Source organism: Dendrobium catenatum, unplaced genomic scaffold (assembly GCF_001605985.2).
Source record: "Dendrobium catenatum unplaced genomic scaffold, ASM160598v2 fragScaff_scaffold_716, whole genome shotgun sequence".
Classification (NCBI taxonomy): Eukaryota; Viridiplantae; Streptophyta; class Magnoliopsida; order Asparagales; family Orchidaceae; genus Dendrobium; species Dendrobium catenatum.
The window spans coordinates 19,691,810-19,712,105 of record NW_021319178.1 but is presented as its reverse complement, the minus strand read 5'-3'; the positions used below and the strand labels follow the sequence as shown (position 1 = coordinate 19,712,105).

The 20,296-nt window shown below is 35.7% G+C and overlaps 2 protein-coding genes across 3 annotated transcripts; both read right to left on the bottom strand.

Annotated features, from left to right (window-relative positions):
• Positions 1 to 452: 452 nt before the first annotated feature.
• Positions 453 to 5,013, bottom strand: LOC110107658 (pentatricopeptide repeat-containing protein At1g60770). The gene is made up of 2 exons (XM_020837973.2): positions 4,716 to 5,013; positions 453 to 1,890 (listed from the first exon to the last, which is right to left on the bottom strand). Exons 1-2 carry the CDS (start codon positions 4,926 to 4,928, stop codon positions 646 to 648), a joined length of 1,458 nt encoding a protein of 485 aa, XP_020693632.1. The 5' UTR covers positions 4,929 to 5,013; the 3' UTR covers positions 453 to 645.
• An 8,691-nt stretch (positions 5,014 to 13,704) lies between these two features.
• On the bottom strand, positions 13,705 to 16,920 carry LOC110107657 (pentatricopeptide repeat-containing protein At5g65560). Of its 2 annotated transcripts, XM_020837972.2 has the most exons (2): positions 16,205 to 16,343; positions 13,705 to 16,118 (listed from the first exon to the last, which is right to left on the bottom strand). In XM_020837972.2, the coding sequence occupies exons 1-2, from the start codon at positions 16,276 to 16,278 to the stop codon at positions 13,829 to 13,831; spliced, it is 2,364 nt and encodes a 787-aa protein (XP_020693631.1). In that variant the 5' UTR covers positions 16,279 to 16,343; the 3' UTR covers positions 13,705 to 13,828. The 2 variants fall into 2 exon arrangements, with proteins under 2 accessions (XP_020693631.1, XP_020693630.2); XM_020837971.2 differs by having other exon boundaries at positions 13,705 to 16,920.
• Positions 16,921 to 20,296: the final 3,376 nt, after the last annotated feature.

Below are 20,296 nucleotides of genomic sequence, written 5' to 3'. Positions count from 1 at the left end.
GCAATAGCGAAGAACACTAAACAACTTATTTTAAGTGTAACATTGTTGTAAAAATCGAATCAGATTAGTTGAACCAGTCAGATTATGAACATGATGAGATTTTTTTTTCGGACATTTAGGTCAATTAAGACAGATTCACACACACATCACATACACATACTCAAATCCAAGACCTTTTAGTTGCCAATATGAGCTATACGTGACGAGATACCAACCAGATAAAGAGTCAATTGGTTACAACACAATAACAATAGAAACTGTACAAGAGAGAGAACCCAAAATGGCTTATGGGTTTTTCCATAACAAATATTGGCTTAGAAACTTCTCAATCAGAATTTATTTAAGCACCAAAAGCCTCATTACAACAACAAGCTTTTTACATGAATCATGTTTTTTTCTATTAGATTCAAGAAATAAATTCTCATTTAGATCTACTTCTTAAAGCAACACAGTTTACCTGAAAACATATGCTATTATAGCAGCACTTAATATGTGGTAACAAATGATTCTTTCAACAATCAGCAGTTCATCAAAGTGAACAAAATTTTCTATAAAACAAAATTTCATTAAGAAGCATGAAGGCTGCAAAAATCAAAGAAATTATAATAAGATAGTTCTAACCATTTTCTTCAAGGCAATGCTTTACTATTCCACACAGACCGTTTGAAGCAACTTTTCTGTCTCATCGCTTATCACCACATTCTCCATCTTCAATCGTCGCCGCAAGCCGGGGCTCGTCTTTCCAGCAGCTGCATATACCTTTACAAGGGCCTCAAAAACCTCTTCTCCCAGATCATTCTGCACCATCTTTAAAAGCTCAATCAATTTCTCCGCACTCTTTACAGCCTTCTTCTGCTCAAAATAAGCCATCAATGCCATAATAACTTCATTCTTCGGCACCCAGATCCTCCCATGGCTTCTACCCTTCTTCACTCCACGATCGACACACCGCAGTACCATCTTCATATCTCCTTTCCTCATGTAGTAGTCCATGAAGATCTCCCATGTTTTGGAATTTAGTCTTCCACCTCTCTTCTTTGCTCTCTTCTTAAAAGCTTCAGCTTTCTCTAACATGTCTTCCTTTAAATAAGCCCCAATTAACGCATTGGCCACCCGCATATCATATGTTGAGCACTGCGATTCCCATTCCTTGAATAATGCTTCAGCAGCTGGCATATCCTTCAGCTTCACGAGCACCTGAACCGCATTTAAATAGCTAATATTTGGGGTCTTAGGGAAAGCCAGCTTCAGAGAACGCCATATGCGATGAACTTCAACAAGATTACCAGTTCGACCATAAAGTGTGATCAAGAATTGATAAGCCTCGAGGTTTGAAAGTGATTTTCTCTTTTCCAGCTCTAGCAGAGCTACTTCAGCTTTCTGAAACATGCCAGCATCAACATAGATGGATGCCAGGTTGCTATATGTAGTCCAATCTGCCGAAATCCGGCCATCTCTCTTCATCTCTTCAATGACCCTGTCCACCCCAGATATGTCATTCATGGCAGCAAGGCCCCTCATCCAAATGTTATAGGTGTAACAATCGGGTAGGATGTCATTAGCCTTCATTTCTTGTATGATATTGGGAATCCTTTCAGGTTGATTGGTTTTTGAGTAGAGGGTCATTAAGCTGTTGTAGGCCATTGAACTGGACATGAAATTCAACTCTTTCATCTTTTCTACGAGGGCTTCTGCTTTCTCTGTTTTCAGTTCCTTGCAGTAGCAATTGAGTAGCGCCCCATAAGTTAGATGGTTTTTAGCATGGTCTTGGAGCTTGACAAAGTATTCCTCTGCAGCACTAAGTCCCCTGGCCTTGGCTACAAGATCTAGCTGGATTGCATGATCACTGAGTGTCAAGTTCATGCCTCTCTTCGCCATAGTTTCTTGAAGCTACAACAAGAACCTTCTTAAGATTTAGTATTATTTACACCTTCATTCTGATATAACAAATTAGAAGACCAAGAAAATTCAGAGCATAGTTCATTAATTACCGTCATCAACTACTAAAACTCAAAGAAAGCTGAAGAAGAGATGACCAACTTTACAGTATGCCATGATTACGAGACATACTTTTAACTTGATATATCAAGGATTCAAAACTAAACACTACCAAATTAATCATAAAATAAAACAAGACTTCGCGTTATTAGAAGGAAAGAATTAAGAGTAGTAGCAAGGTCTACTGCATGCCTAACGGTTTAAATTATCCAACAAGATTAAGAACAAAAGCCAAGATATTCAAGCCCTTAAGACTAAGGTTTCATTTGGGACGGCTTTTTTATTGCTTCTTAAAGTAGCTTTCTAGCAAAAAAAATTAAAATTTTTATACTAAAAAGCTGTTTTAAGAAGCAGTAAAAAAGCAGTCCCAAATGAAACCTAAGACAAGCTGAAACCTACACTCAAAATTAAACAGAACGATACATATGAACTAAAGTTTTGTTGGTCTCCTTTTAACACATAAAATTCCTTATCAAAGTCAAAAAATCATAAGCACTATTCAAAGATACTCATTACTGCTAATCCCACCACAGAAGGATGGTGAATATCCGGTCCAAGAAAGATGATTCTATGCTGCTTCCTTCAGCTTATTGATGCATTATCAAGGGAATTATAGTTTATTTTTATCAAGGTATTGATCACTCAATATGGATATTAAATATTACAATTCTAGATGATGTATTTCTTGATAACTATTATTTTCTTGTATGAGATCCTTACTACATGGGAAAGATGCACAAAGGACACTGGCTTAAATAAAAACAAAATTATATTTATGGAACATAATTCCACTTTAAAGCATAATACAACCAATAAAAAAAATTAGCAGACTTAATTATGGTATTGTAATGTATATCGCACAATAAATTGATCTTAGAGTTGTAAATTTATCTTATAGAAAATAATTTTTGTATGCAACTTCAGTAAAACTACCAAATAGAAAATTTGTCGAAATGCACAATGCTGCAAGCCTTCATAAATACCTTGTGGGACACCTTTGAACTCTACGAAAACAACAATAACATCAAGTCTTTATCCCACCCACTACGTGAAGTTAGCTGCATGAATCTTTTTTCTCTATTGTGCCCTGTAAAACCTTTATCCCACCTTTGAACTCTACAAGAACAAAAAATTTTATGTACGAAGCAACTCCCAAACCCCAGATCAGTAGAAAGTTTTGATTTTGGGTTCAATATAATGGTCCAATCAAAGCCAAAAAGAGATGAAGTGGGAGCACCCGATGAGAAAGCAGTTGAAAAACTTTTGGGAGCATCGATGAGAAAGAAATCGAAAAACTTTAAGTGCTAAATAGTCTAGAGCTCTTTTGGAATTAAGACTTAAAAATACAAAAAATGAGAGAATGTAGGTGCCAGTAACTCTAAGGTGTTGGTAAATTTGTTTTGATGATATGAATACGGAATTAATGCTATAGTCGCTTTAAAATTACAAACCAAATTTGTTACAACTAGGAATTGCAAAGAGCTCAAAACTAATAAACAGCTACTGGGTTTTAATGGCGTACTTGAAAACTTTAATATAATTTAAATTCTAATGGCATGCATTACTGAAAAGAAGGAAAAAAAAAAACAGAGAATAAAGGAGCTGATTCAACTGTGTAATTAAATGGAGGAAACTAATTATTTTCCTAAAACCCACAAGAGTTATTGCGGGTAGCACATTTACCCCAACTCACCAAACTATTTGTGGCTCTACCACAACTTCAACCTGTTCTTTCAAGAGGGCAGCTCCACGGTTTCGAAGCCTATAATATCACTACAGAAATTGAATCAGCAAAATAGGTTGATAAAGTGCCGCTACATCATACTGGAAGAGGTTACAACTTATAGGCAGGAACCTCTTTCATCCTGAAAGCTATGATATGGAATTCTTTGGAAAATACCACGCAACAGGTGAAGAAGCTAAAAATATAGGAACATTAATGCAGGCTGTAGCTTCTAGGAATCATTACAGCTTATGAATCATTTGACGATTAATACATCTACTGGCTTGGAAATTGTAATCACTAGTTTTTAGCCAGATACAGCAAAAAGTCAACCACGGTTAAAGGGATTTTGCATAACATGGATTTCAATGGCCCCGAATCCCTTTGAAAAGTCAGAAATTGGCAAAGGACGTGCCTTCCAGGGTACTATCCAGGCCTTCGAAGCAAAAACTTGTCAATTTTTTTAACTCCAAGGCATAGACCAAATCTACCAATATCAAGCTCCAGCTCTGAATTCTTACGGTATCACATTGTTATTTCTTGACAAAATACTCAATCATAGCTTATTAGCTAGCACTGAAGAATCGTGGAAATGGGAATACAAAGTCTAAACAGAGGAAAACAATCAACAGCAACTTCAACAGAATCCAATCATGACATCTAAACTTGGTTTAGATAAATCCTCAGTTCTATTTAGTCTCCCATGCATCCCAAGTAATTACCAAGACATGCCTCAGAGAAATTTTTTTTTTTTAAACGATGGCGTATCACAACAATTTACACTCCAACGACATCTAAGCTGAGACTGAATACAAAATTACACCCAAACGGAAAGATTTAACACTCAAAGCATAAAAAAAACTCAAAACAACGTTTTTATAGCGTTTGCGACCTCTGAAAATACTCCTGAAAGCCGAAAAACGAAGAGGACCGAAAAAGCGATAGGGCGACATAGAAGTTGATGTAAGAGATCAATCTAAGGTTTCCCAGTCACCTTAAGTGCTGGAAGGAAGCGTTTTCGTTCCCGAAGCTTGCGGATGGATAATCCGACCTCCCATTTGAAAACGCGCTTTCGGCTCTTAAGGAAGAGGGTAAGCTCCTTTCTGATGCTCGGCGGTGAGCTTCCCTCACGGAAGAGTCTCTTGTACAGCGCCTCCTCCAAGTACTTGCTGGATCTCTTGGCTATCAGCCTCGTCGCCGTCGTCATTCCCCTCCTCGCTACAGTTCGGGTCCAGGTTTCTGCTTCAAGTTTATACAGTGAGGGATTTCGGACCGGACGGTGCCTGGCTGAGGTTTTTCTTTTCAAGTTTTTATTCATAATCTTTTTAATGAACCGGCGCTGTTATGGACCGGGTTTGAATTGATCCAATCCAATATGTGTCTAATTGGATTATTTAGTCGAACTTTTATTACGTCCAGTACAAGGACGTAGAGGAACGTCCGGTTGGAGGCAATTTCCCGTAAAAAAATTAGGTATTTGTTCGGTACAACTAGGTATTATTTGATAATAATGAGGAATACCGTTCTCTGAAGACCAATACCGAGTTATACCGAGTTGTACCGAGAAATACCGAGTTTTTCTGGAAAAAACTCAGTACAACTTTGGTATAACTCGGTATTTGCTCGGTAAAGCCCGGTATAACTCGGTATTGATTCTTCAAATGATGGTATTCTTCGTTATTGTTTGGTATTGCTCGGTATTTGCTCGATACAACTCATTTTTTGGCGGGAATTTGCCTCCGACCGGACGTTCCTCTACGTCCGGTCGGAGGACGTATAGTCAGATTTTGGAGCAATGAAATACAATAATTGTGTGTGAAATAAACAATTGGAGTGTTTGGTTAGGATAGAATCGAAATGTGCCAATTTGAATTGAACTAAGGCTTCATTTCGGACAGTTTTTTTGACTATTTTTTCACAAATTTTAATGAATTTTTATACTAGAAATCTGTTGTGAAAAGCAGAAAAAAGTTGTTCCAAACGAAGCCTAACTCTGAAATGTAATAATCGTATGTGAAATAAACAATTGGAGCATTTGGTTGGAATAGAATCGAAATGTGCCACTATTAATTTAACTAAGGCTTCATTTGGGATAAATTTTTGCGATTTTTTTTTTACATCTTTCAATAAACTTTTATACTAGAAAGCTGCTTTAGAAAGCAGAAAGAAGGTTATTCCAAATGAAGCCTATAACTCTAACAATCTGATTGTGTTCTCCCCAAGTTTGTATCATATGAGATGAACTTGAATGACTCAAAATAATAATAATAATAATTCATGCTGAGTCAAGTTTTAGCCAATTTGAAAATAATGACTTTTATGAAAATTTCATATTAAAAAAGAATTGTATTTTCTTTATTTATCTTGTCCAAATAAAAAACATATTCAAATTAGGTAATTGTGTCCATATCAATTTTAGGTTAATACTGACCCATCACAACCTGCTTGGTTTTTTTTTTCTTCTTTGTGATGGGTCAAGGTCAGGGTCAAATTTGTTTAAGACAGGTTTAGATTGAGATTTTTAACCCACTTAATACATGAGTCAAATATGGGTTGACTACAAACACGAAAGGCCTTCTAAGTGAAAGTAAGAACTATTGTGCAACATTTATAACTTGTTTGGTATAGTCAGGACATCCAATATTGTTGGTACACCATAACCCTACAACAAGTACTTCTCATCCTTGATCATCTAACAATGTTAGGGATGATAACACAGTACCATATATCTTTCATACAATTATGGACTGCAAAAATAGATCTGAAGTGGAACCATCTCACATAGCATCTGGTCGAGATTATTCAATTATGGGCTTCAGGATCTGTCGCTTGCTAAGGAGAGAGAATTCCGTGCAGACACCGGACGAGATAACCGCTCAGTACTGCTCGGCCTCGTGCTCGGTACCGAACGCGTTACACTTTTGAGGTGATGTGACGTATTTTTATTAGTCTCTGAACGACGTCCGAACTCCGCACAGAATAATGTTTCCTTGCTGCTAAGGCCAGTGAACGCACTGGGATCGTGATGTGCACAGCTTGCGGTTCCCATGGGAAACTAGCAAATGGATGGAGACCTGTTATTAAGAAACGCACAAAAAGAAAGCACAAGAAATTAGAATTGAGTGGAGAAAATAGGAGAAAAGGAGAAGCAACAAAGAATAAATGATTTTTAGGTGCTATGGAGTAACATCTTGATCCTGTCGAAACACTGCTAGAATTGTTGTGACAAGTATAGCAAGCATGTTTATCATGAAAGATTTAAAGCTTCTCCTTTCTAGTAAGATCGATGAAATTTGGCTTCTAGTAAGACACATGTATTTGGCTTTAAGGAGAAGTATTTATTTGTATACCTCTTATGATAGTTTAGGAAAAGTCAACCCCTTCCTCCTCCTTAGCAAATGAAAAATTTCAGGCATAATTTTTCATGAGATAGATTAGTTTATTCTAATAAGATTTTACTTAATGTTATGTCAGAATTTATTTAAATCTAAAATCAATAATCCTTACCAGTACAAAACACCATAGTAAATTATCCTGTTGCATGTAGAACAGGACTCTCAATTAAAAATGTTGCTTAGGCTCAAATTAAGATTTAGATTCAATATTTAAGTTTGACGTTAATTGACAGAGAATGGCTAGATGGGTGGGTGGAGATAGACCCAGTCAAAATCACATAATTTCATTATCCCAAGCATACCAATGGGCCCAATATGCGAATGGCAAAGAGCTTTGAACTACAACGTCTACAAAGTATGATTGGCAACAATGGTTGCCTCCTCTTAGATATCGGTGTTGGATAAATTTTTTCATCCTCAGCAGATTGGGATATTTTGTGATTGAGCACAGCATAAAAAATAATATATTATCCTGAAGGATAAAAATATTATTTTGCTATGAACTCAATAACAAAACTCATAATTTTAATTTTAAGGAAGATTTTTTCCTATTCAAGATTTGGTTGAATGGAGTTTATTTTATTATGACTTATGAGGTACATATACCCCATAAGGGCAACCCCTATGGTTAAATACATTTCAAACATTTATCACTTGAGAATACTTTTGATTAAACTAGTGTTTCTTTTTTTAGTCATCAAAATATTGGCTAATGTTTTCATTTTATAAAATTCTTATTCAAAAATTTAGTTTTTGAGAATTTCAAGGATGATAAGATCAATTTAAATCAAATTTTAAAGAATTGAAGCCAGAGGAATGTCATGTGCGAGTAGTTGATTCTCAGACAACTCAGAGGTTCTTAAACTATCTTATGTTGGGTTTTATATTTTAACATCAGATTTTCTTTAAGTTGACCACTTTAATTTAGAATGTTGGCGCTTATATTACGACAACACATATTGGAGGAAATGCCCAGAATATGAGGGCTTATGAAGTAACTATAGTCAACAACAACCTCGGATCCTAGAACTAAGATGAGACTACTAATAGTTAGTATCTCGAACATAAATCTAATAAAATAAAAGAAATTACAAACCTACACCTCACCTGAGGCATAGTCAGCCCGACTGAACAACCATGCCTGTAAAGGACTAGCAAACCCACCTAATAGTTTTTAAAACCATACAGTCCGATCTCAATGCATATGAAGAGTAGGGAATGTTGTTTTTTATTTATAGAATAGGACTAATAGCTTGGCTTTTGGATAAGATGTCTGATCATGTGGTTATGAAAAATGCTAACTAGCATAATGCAAATTTCTTTGTTATCTGGTACTTAAGTGAATGCTTTTTACATGTGATATACTAGCCCTGCATGATCATTTTAATTTTTTTAAACTTAGCTCATTAAAATGAACCATGAAAACTTTTCTTTTATTTGAAAATTGGTGATTCATATGATTGATTTTAGATTGCTTACATATTAAGTGGTAAAAAAATTAATTTTATCCAAAGAGCCTACCGCATAACACAAGTCCAAGCCACCCCCAAGTAATACAAGAGAAGAAACCTAGGAAAAAACATACATTTTTAGTGCACACTCAGTAAATAATAAAAAACATACTTGTATATATACAATCAACCAAAAAACAGGAATGTAAAGAATGTCAAAATTATTATAAATATTTTATGCAGCTGAGTTGTCTACCATTTTACAATCTAGAAATAATTTCTTTACAAACTCAATTTGTGGGATCTTCAAGCTTTGGCTTCTAGGTGGGTCTTGGGCTTCACCTATGGTATGCTAATCCTCCTGATCCACCTCTATGGTAGGAACTGCTTGCTTTGAGACAAGCCTGCTACTTATGAATCCTAAAATACATTGATATAGACATTACACCTGTTAGGGTGGAATGATTAATTATTGTATCAAAGAAACTTAGGTGATTTTTAAGAATTTTGATGTTCTCTTAATATTTGGATAAGAGAGGAGTGTTTACCTAACATAGTAAGGTAGACATACCTAAGGGTTTGACTTAGAACTTTATGAAATTCACCTAATAGAATAAAGTGAATTTCAGAAGATGGATGGCTCCTAAAGGACATCTAAAGATTGTGCTTTAGTTTTCATGAGAGGAGAAAAAGATCACTTGTTTTATTATGTGAAAATGATTGCTTAGATTTTGGATCCAAGTAAAGAGATCATCTATTCGATTGGGGATCAAAATAGATGAAAATGTAAGACCCCAAAGCTTTGGAGCTAAGGGATTGGGAATTCTCTTTAAATTTGGAGTTAAAGAAAGGGGAATCTCCTACAACTTAGAGTTCGGAGGAGATGAAATGAGGCTTGTAGCTTTGAGGCTAAGGAAAGGGGAGTTTCCTTTAGCTTTGGGACTAAAGAAAAGGAAAGAAGATGTCCAACCTATAGCTTTTGTGCTACGGGTTGGAGAGTTCTCTTCAGCTTGGAGCTAAGAAGAGAGAAAATCTCCTACAACTTTAAAGTTGGAGGAGAAAGAGTAGCTTATGAGCTAAGGTTAAAAACCTTCTAAGACTTTTGGAGCCCATAGAAGTAAGAGAAGACTTGTAGCTTTGAGGCTACAAATCAAGAGGATGTCTTCTTGAATTTTGTATTCAAAGAGGAGGATTCACTTGCTTAATTTAGGCTAAGCAAATGAAGTGAGTTGGAACTTTAAATCCTATGTTTGGTGGCAAGAGAGTCACCAATTGATTTTAGCTTAATAGATGATAAAGATGATTTGCAACTTTGGAGTTATCTTTTAATTTTGTGTTCAATGATAAAAGTCTAATTTGCTAAATATGGGTAAAACATATATAAGAGGATGATATGTAGATTTGGACTATAAATCAAGAGGGGTTCTTTGAACTTTTGGGTGTCCAAAGAGAGGAATTCATTCATCCAATTTGGGTAAGGAGAATGAAGGGGAGATATGATGTTGATTCCTTACTAAAGGTGGAATTATGTGTTGATTTTGGCTCAACAAATAAATAATTTGGTGTATGTTTCATTCACTCAATATGAGTTAAATGAATGTTGGAATTTACTACAACTTTTGAATTGTAGAAAGAGAGAAGAAATATGCAACTTCTGGGTTGTAAATTAGAGGATGACTCGTTGAATTTTATCTTCAATGAAGCATGATTATTTTCTAAATTTGTGTTAGGTAAATATGGAAAATGGCGTGCAGCTTAGAGGTTGCAAATTAGAGGAAATTCCTTGAGCATTTGGTGTTCAAAAAGAGATTCATTTGCCTAATTTGGGGCTAAGCAAATGAAGAATTTTCTACAAATTTTTTAGCTTTGTAAAAGGAGGGAAAATGCAACTTAGAAGTTACAAATTTGGAAAGGTTTCTTTGAACTTTTAGTGTTCAAAAGAGGTATCCATTTGCCTAATGTGTGGGTAGGCAAATGAGGAGAACAAGGAACTTGGATCCTATGTCTAAAAGAGTATCCATTAGTTTTGTGTCACAACGAATAAAGTAGAACCCAGAATTTGGTTCTAAATTCAAGAGCTTCATGCAACGATGCCCTTGAAATCTTGGAGGATTTCAAATAGTCATGCATAAAGAAGAGAGATGATTACTTGTTTATTGATTTTGTGTTTCAACAAACAAATCAAATGAATCTAGAAGTTGACCCTAAGATTTGCTAGCGCTCTTTTTGGGCTCTTTAGAGGTCATTTAGAAACCTCTATGTCAGCTTTGAGAGCAACAAATAAGGAGAAGATTTGTTGGTTTTGTGCTCCAACAAAGAAGATAGGGGAACTTGTAGTTTGGTTCTAAGTTCACGAGCTAGTGGCACGATGCATGTAGCAATTTAGGGAAATCCAAGGCACCGTGCATGCGGAAGATCGATGATAGCTCGTATTTCCTAAGGTATGCTAAGATTCATGCAACATAACACTTAGAGCCTTGAGGAGACTCTAAGTATCATGCATGAAGGAGATGTTCACTTGAAAGAGAGCTCCATAATTTCTTTTAGGAGTGTTTTAGACTCATGTAGAGAGGAGAGATTGATTCCTACAATTTCTAAGAGGTTTTGAAATCATTTGGATATGAACTAGAAATCCTAGAAGTGTATGTAGGTGATTTGCATTTTAGGAAATTGATCATTTCACTTCAACCTTCTAATTTAAAAGTTACATAAATAGGGTTAAATAATTCTAAAATATGAGGGCTCGTGGGCCTTTGAGGGCCCATACAACATCCCAAGTTCATTTCAAAATTAAATGACCCTATTTGATTGTTCTCCAAATTTTCAAAGGTTGAGAGTGTTTCAAGCAAGTGATGATTGTCATTTGAATGCTCTAAATTTGGTGAAGAAGCCATCGTGGATTTGGTTGATCATGCATATTTTGAAGTTTACAACATAGGTCTTTGGGGACTTATGGTAAACTTCACAACTATTTGATATCATAGATAATCACAGTGCATCAAACAATTCTATTATAAGCTTACACCAAATTCTAGGGGCAATCAATTTTAATGTATGCGAGTTCCCCTAAATACATGTCAATTGTGTCATGAAAATGAGAATTGAATAGCTCCACATGCAATTTATACATCTGAAACCTACACACGCATGCAAGAAATACACATCTAAGGCCCAAGGAAAATTCTAATAAATTTTGGCATGATATAGTGTATTGGAAGCACGAATGAAAGTCTCCCATCTTAGGGATTTTAGCAAATGAGAGCAATCGATTATTTGTTATCGTCTCTCTACAAGCTTCACAACACATCCGAAATGAGTTTGATTAACTACGCATGCTCGAGGACATGTAAAATGAATCTTTGAGGGTTCACATAAAATCCTACAACAAGTCACTGATTATTTTCCAAATCAATCAAAATGCATTTTGAGTGTCTACAGGAGTTATAGCAACTCACAACCCCTATCAAGTGCAAGCTCCTATAATCGAAGTCAATCTTGTCATGACATATGACTTTAGGAAAGGAGAACACTGCATGCAACTTGCACACTTAGATCCTACACATGAACATTTGATATGTGATCAAATGGCAGCATCTACCCTATGGGATTTGAGTTCAAATGTGATGTAAAACTACTAGGAGTTACGTTCAAAATTAAAAAGAGAATCGTAAAAGTTTGCTTTTATAATTTTATGGGATCATGCAAGATTGAGTTAAGATGTCAAAACGTCAACTTTGCTTAGGCGAAAGAGTTGCAAACTAGATTAACCAAAACGATTCTTTCAAAGTTCTAGGCGAATTAGTATGCAAAGTACGACAACAAAACCCAACGTTTAGCAATGAGAAGTTCACCTTGGGGACGTATCACTCAAGAGGTAGTGGACTTTTGGCGGAGATAGAAGATCCAAGAGATGAAAGAAGTTACCACTAGGGAGAGGGCGCCAAAGAACTTCGAATAGGATAAAAACAGTTTTAAATGTTTGATATAAAGTTCGACAAAATACATTGGGAAGCGTTGCTTGTTAAGGCATTTGAATGCATTGGCCTTGTAGTCCACAAAAGCTTGAGATTCATGGAAAGACTAGCGGCTGACTTTACCCGTTGTCAAGAAATGCAAAAATTGGGAGAGCTTGAGAAATTAAAAAACAAAGAAAATTGAGTGGAGAAAAGAGACGAGGAAGAGAAAAAAAAAAGATTTTCAATGAACATGGAATATCACCTGACATGGTGGATGCCATAATTCCATAAACACAAGGGAAAATACCTTTCTGAGGAAATTTCAATTAGAATTTTTTGGTGTTAGTTAAATATTCTTTATATATTCTCTTGAGTTATTATCTCTTTTGTTTATTTTGAGAGATGTGAGGCTTCTGTTTTCTAGTGAGATTGGGTGTATTCATGCTAAGAGAAGAGTGTTTTTTAATGCCCCGTTATATTTATAAATATATTTGGCTTCTCTATAGCTAATTGAATCCTTTATTCTCTTCTATAGATGTAAGTTATTATTTTGATTGAATCCCGAAAATATCGGTTTTTTTTTAGTGCATAATCCCTTTGTGATCACTATGAATGTCATCAAATTCTATTTTGGTAATGTTTCTGCGTAGAGTTAGGTGCTTCTCTAAAAAATAGTAAGGAATACTCTACTTTTTTTTTAAGGAATACTCTGTGATTTTGCAAGAAATTGTAAGAGATTTTTGTATGACTTCCAAAATTGAAAACTATCATAGCTTTGAACTACATCTAAATAACCATGGTCCTAGAAAAATGACTTTTTCACCAAATAAAACATATTGCGGGAAATTTGTTGAGTGAGCCTTAAGCACACCTAGTACTTTAAGAAAAAATTCAGTTTACTAAGGAATTTTTTGCAATGTTTAATTGATTTATTATATCAACTAATGATTCTAGTCAACGTTAAGTAAATATGAAAATAGATGAATTTTGCAAATCCCACTACGGTTTTTAAATGCCAATTCTCAAATAGGTACAACAAGCACCTCCATTGCTGCTGAATTTCATATAAACTTAGTAGAAATAAAAAGAAAATAATCATTTATACTAGTTCTAAAATTAAATAAAGAAATCAATCGATAAGCATTTAGACAAAAAAAGGATCAAATGAGTGACTTGCCTGCTACACCAGATAAGCATCGCTCATTTCGAAATGCAAGATAATCAGTCACCAGCCATGTCTCCTTTCAGGAGAGTTGACATCAAATAGATATTCCCACAATCATGACTTCGATCATCAAATAGCCTTCAAGTATCAAACTGGTTTGCTTCCTCATTGGACACTCTTGATAAACTCTCATTTAACAGAGCAAATGTTCGATAACCAAGAGAGCAGTGCCTCTCCAACATGATAGATAGCATATCAGAACAAACATTAATAAATCCTTCTTTCAATAGCCCGTCTATAAGAACTTTCCATGCAACTTCATCAAAATTATAATCCATCCCAAGCATTTCATGGAACTTAGCTTTAGCTTCCTCAAACTTACCCTCTTCACAAAGCCCTCTTAGAAGAAGATGGTAAGTCCTTATACGTGGCAGATAACCACATTCAATCATAGAGCCTATCCATGAAGAAGCCTCAGTATGCATCTTTAAATTGCAGCAACAACTAATGAAAAACGTATAGGTATCTTCATCTGGAACCAAACCTCTTTCTATCATCTTAGTAAACAAAGTACTAGCTTCTTCCAATCGTCCTTCCTTGCAGAAACCAGAAATGATGGCATTATAAGAGATAAGATCTGGAAAGCAATCATGTCTAATCATCTCATCAAAAAGCTCCAAGATGCTGTCCATTTTCACCAGTTTCCACACGTCAGCAATGTCATTAGCGTTAAAATCACCTAGCTTTCTCTTAAATAGATGTTTTAGTATAATGAAGTAAATAGAATAATCAGGTTGACATGCAGAAACAATCATTTCTTTCAATAAACCAAATACGCGATCCATAAACCCTAAATTTCCATAACCATCCATCAAGGTTGTGTAGGTAGTCAAGTCAGGCAAAACTTTTGCTTTTCTCATTTCAGTAATAATATTCTCAACCTCCTCCATCCTTCCTTCACTGCAATAGGCGCGAATGAACACAGTGTATGTGAAAGCATTAGGATTACATCCTGAAGAACACATTTCATTCAATAATCTCTTGGCATGTTCATGTTCCCCATCTTTCAATCTGTTATCAATAAGAATTGTATATGTTGTGGCTGAGGGCTCTATACCCTTCTTCAACATATCCCCAAATAATGACAATGCTTCTTGCAGTTTATTCTCTTTACATAAACCATCTATCAAAGAACTATAGGTGTATACATCCGGTAAGCATTCCTCAAAAACCATCTTGTCAAAAAGCAACCGAGAAATATCAATCCTTCCACATTTACATAATCCATCTATTAGCACACTATAGATCACCTCATTTGTTTTTATGCCTATATCATTCAAAGAGTTGAAGAGAGAAAGAGCATCCTCATATCTCCCATGTTTACATAAGGCGTTTATTAGAATCGAGTATATATGCTGATCAGGAACTATGCCACTAAATTCGATTGATTTAAGCAACATAAATGCACTCTCCACCTCACCTTCATTGCAGTGTCCATGAATTAGTAAGGTATATGTATAAAGGTTAGGAGATAACCCCTCATTTTGCATTTTGCTTAGCAAAGTCATTGCCTTATGCACATTCCTCTTCTGACAAAATCCTTGCATGAGCAAGTTATAAATCCAAGTGCTTGCTTTGCATCCTTTTGATTCCATCAGTTCTAAAATCTCCTCTGCCGCATGTATATTTCCAGTATTACAATACCCGCCAATCAAAGGACAGAAAGTAACAACAGTTGGAACTAGCCCTTCCCTGATAACTGTATTCAACATCATCCTAGCATCATAAAGTCTATTCTCTTTACACAAACAGTTGATTAGCAAAGAATAAACATAAACATCTGGCTTGCAATTATTAAATTTCATTAGATTTAGAACACGAAAGGCATCAATAAAATTTTTCCTTTTGGAATGCCCATCAATCAAGCAAGTATAAGGAAAGGCATTAAACTTCAAACCATTCTTAATGCCTGCATCGAGCATGGCTTCTGCATCCCCTAGCCTATTCTCCTTGCACAGAGAACTGATAATGATTGCGTAAGTATAATCATCTGCTTTGCACCCCTTTGATTCCATCAATTTTTTAACTCCAAAAGCAGCTTCAAACTTTCCAGCCTTGGAGTACCCATCAATCAAAGTATTATATGTCGCAGTGCTAGTGAGGATACCTTGCTTCGAAATCTCGTTCAGCAATTCCTCTGCAACCTCCGGCTTTCCATCCTTGCAGAGCCCATTCATTAACATGGAGTAAGTGTGCACATTGGGGAGACACCTTTCTTCCTTCATCTTTGAGAAGAGCAAGAAGGCATCATCGATCTGATGGGCCTCACAGAGACCATCAATTATAATTGTATAAGAATATACATTCCTGCTACATCCAGTTTCAGGCATCATCAGGAAAACCCAGCAAGCCCTTTCCAAATAATTATTCCTACAAAGCCCCAATATCAGAGAGTTATAAGTAAAAGAATCTGGTCTCAATCCAACATCCAATAAATGCCTAATATACTTCTTCACCTCAGCAAGATTTCCTTCATCGCAATATGCCTTGATGATGGTGTTATAAGTAAACAAATCCGGGAAAATTCCATCTTTAAACATCTGCCGAAACAGTACTTTTACCTCGCTCATCAATCTGAAGCTCGCCAAGGCCTTCAGCAGGAGATTGTAAAGCCAAAGAGAAGGCTCAAATCTAACACCAAAACCATGCCGTCCGCCGACAGAACGTCTTAGGCCTCTGATCACTGAAAAAGCCCGGCGCGCATCTTCCGCAGAACCGCATGATTTGATCATGGATAAAACCAACTTGTAAAGATTGATCGAAATTCTAGCTTTTATGAGAATTCTGAATAGCGCTTCATAGGATTCAACGGTATGTTTACAGTCTGGCCTGACGCCAATCCATTGGAAGAAAGCTAGGGTTTTATTTATGTCTCCGGAGAGGCCTTGGAGGATCTCGGTGACGTGGTGGCCCGTGAGAGATGGCGCCAGTTTCCTTAAGACGTGGCTCCGGTGCCAGCTCCGGCGAGTGAGGATGGAGGAGACCTCGGAAAGAAGATGTGCAGTAGGGCTTGTGGCGGGTAAAGATTCGAAGGGGGAGATTGCAACGGCGGCCGCGGAGGACCCGAAGGGTCGGTGCATTGAAACGAGAAAGTGGGAGACAGAAGGAGAGGCATCGGCTAGGGTTAAGGAGGGCCTCCATGTTCTTCTCATGGTAGGAGGGGGTTTAGGGTTTAAACGGTCGCTTTAGATCAGAAGGATCCAATAGGATCCATTCTAAACCGTCACTCGCATTTACGTGAGCGGTGAGCTAATAAAAACGCTAAAATTTATGCAACTCAGCTTGGTCTTATGGTGAATCATGAGAAAAGTAAGCTCATTCTTTCTAATTATATCACCAATCAAATCATGAGAAAAGTAAGCTCATTCTTTCTAATTATATCACCAATCAAATGCCTGTGTGTGAGGCTCTTAACATCTCTGCCTGTTGTGAGAAGATGGTCTATTTCGGATTGACTATTTCAGCCAAGAAGTCTTGCAAAACTAACTTTCAGCCTCTCATAAACTCTATCTCTAATCACTTAGCGGGTTGGAAACCAAGGCTTCTTTCATTTGCGGGTCGTCTACAATTCCTCAAATATACTGTTTGCAATACCATAGCTTATTGGATTAGAGGGGCTATCATTCCTAAAACTTGTTTAAAAAGACTGAGCGGGATTTGTGCTAAATTTCTTTTCTTTGAGGATTTAGATGCAAAAAAGCTACAACTCATTGCTTGGAATCATACCTGTAAACCTAAACATAATGGTGGCTTGGGCATTCCGGATCTCTTTGGACTCCAATTTGCTAATATCTGGTCACTTATATTCAGGTTTCATAATGCAACATCCCCTCTTTTTACCTACTTGAATGCTAAATATGGATCTCCTTGGTGCTTGCCTCCGTCTACTGCTTGTCCCTTATAGAAGGATATGGGGAAGGTTTCAGCACAAATTTACTCTACCATAAAGTTTGAATCTAGTACTTTAACCTGGATTGATAGGGAAAAGCCTAGTTTCTCTTCTTTTAATAAATTCTTTTATAGAAAGGGCGTCATTGTGGATTGGCATCATCTTGTGTGGCATAAACATCACACCCTTAAATACTCCATTTATACATGGATTGCTATTAGGGGTGGATTAAAAACGGTGGAGGAGCTTATTAAGAGATCAATTGCTGTGCCTTCCACTTGTATTTTATGCTCTAATCACTTGGAGACTAATGCCCATATTTTATTTGAGTGTGATTTTGCATTCTCGGTTTTAACTCAACTGATTCCAGAACTGGGTGATTTTCTGTTGAGACCTAGGCTTCTTCAAGTATTGCAACATTTGGGTGATAAAAGATATTTGAACAATAAGCAAAAAGAGTTACTACTTTTGATCACTTGTTGTGCAGCTTATTTCATTTGGAGGGAAAAAATGAAAGGAAGTTTAACTCTAATTTTAGGAGTTCTACACTATTAAAATTGCGGTTGAGGCTAAAGTTAAAAGCTGGAAGCACTCAGAAAATTTGAGAATTCCTTGGCTTCATTAAAATCTTTCTTTCCATGCTTCCTGTTTTTGGCTTTGGGGGACTCTAATTTTGCTCTATGTCTACTGGATACCTATTGAGATGTTGCTTTGGAATGGCGGATTATGGAATTCTTTATGGCAGTTCCTCTGTTTTTGTGGCTCAGTTGGCAATTAATGGCTGTTCGGGACGGATTTTTAATGATGGATTTTGCTGGATCTTCTAGGCACTGCATACTATATGCTCAGATATTTGATGGAGATTTAATCCCTGGACGGCTACTTTTAGCAACATGGGATTCTGTTTTTGATAGATTTTGCTATAGGACGATGATGTAACTGCTAATTATCTCCTTGGAGGGCCTTTGGGCAACCAGGAGATTGCTCTCTCGACGGTGTCTGCTTCTCTTGCGATTAGCAGTCTGAGTCGATTTTGACGACCCATCTACCTCATTCGGTTGACTGTTTCCTTTCCAATTGTTTTTTTTTATCTTGATTTACTTTTTGGCTGTAAGGGGGTATAGGTTTTTGGTTATTCTCAGCATTTTGTTTGAGTTTAATCTTTTTGGTATACCTTACTTGTAATTCTTCTTTTACATAGTAATATATGGGCTTTTTGCCCTAATTTTTCAAAAAAAAAAAAAAAATGACTATCAATTAAGAGGTCTTAAATTTAAATATTCAATATATGATGTATGTATGAATTTGCTTTAATTAATCTAAATGTTAAAAAAAATAGCTAAAATTTAGACCGTCGACTTCTTTGATTTAAAAACTAATTAAATTAAATATTCAATTAGTAATTTACAAGTCTGATGAACAAGTGAGTCAAGATAAATTGACCGACTTCAATTAAAAAAGAGCTTAAGATGCATCCATAAATTTGCGTGGTCAGTATGGATTTAAAACTCAATATCACTTAAATTCTGATTTGAGCAAAATTATAGTTGAAGTGAACATCTCGACAAGACGAATCAAACAATATCAAAAGTTATCTCATCCAAGCATAAATGAGCTAAAAACAAGTATTTGATACGTCATTGGAAACTTCATGTATTTATTGGATAATCAAATTATCTTTAAATTTAGCTTGCTTATAGTCAAATTAAGCGGTTCGACGAGATGAATCTAACGAACATAAGATCACTTAATTGTTGAGTAAATAATTCATGACCAAGAAAATCAATATGGACCCGTATGATGGACTGTTTTGAATTATGGCCAGAATTTACCAAAATGTTTATCTCAAAAAGTTTATAAATATAGTTTCATTCTTTACATAAGAGGTCCAAGAGTTGAAATAACTATAAAGCTTTCTAGAATTTTTTACTATCATTGCCAACAACCACTAAGAGTTATTACCATCTAATAGCAATGCCAACTATCGTCACCATCGATAACTCCATACTCCTATCAAGATCTAATATTTTTGTTGGGTATTAACTATCTAGTACGCACACATGTTTTTTATGATCCCAACAGGGGAATTCAAACATGGTTGTTCTCAAAATAGTTCTTTCCTCTTCGTGTTAAATTGTGAGGTGCTATTATATAGTGAATTTTCGATTGGGTAAGGCCCCATAATTTTTTCACTATTTTGATTTTCCATGTAAACAATTTTTTGTCTTACAACTTTATATGTAGTTGCTAAATTTTTATCTAACGCTAAGAAATAAAACAAAGACTCTATCTATACAATTTTATAGCACATAACATAGCTAATTAAACAAATATTAATTAATAATAATAATAAATAAGTAATGAATAAATTATATTAAAGTTATACAATATAAATAAATATAAACAAGCTTGTTCGTTAACTCTTACAAATATGAAGGAATTATATCAAATCAATATGATAACCATCTTCTTTTTTTTTTTGATATTTTTAAAGTACACATATTTAAAAAATGTATTAATTGGATGTAAATTAATTTCAATGATATATTTTTATGTTTTTTTATGTTATATTTTTATGATGAATAGTGGTCAGTGGTAATCATTTTTCAAATCATAAGGATGTTGACCTCATTTTTGTATGAGGTCACTAGGGTCAATC

What these genes read in the sequence shown, in the direction of transcription:
- LOC110107658 (XM_020837973.2), bottom strand. Translation starts at nt 4,928, where the DNA reads ATGACGACGGCGACGAGGCTGATAGCCAAGAGATCCAGCAAGTACTTG. An exon ending in GCTTCCTTCCAGCACTTAAG is followed by an intron (nt 1,891 to 4,715) that starts GTGACTGGGAAA and finishes TTCTTGTTGTAG; the next exon opens with CTTCAAGAAACTATGGCGAA.
- LOC110107657 (XM_020837971.2), bottom strand. Translation starts at nt 16,900, where the DNA reads ATGAGAAGAACATGGAGGCCCTCCTTAACCCTAGCCGATGCCTCTCCT.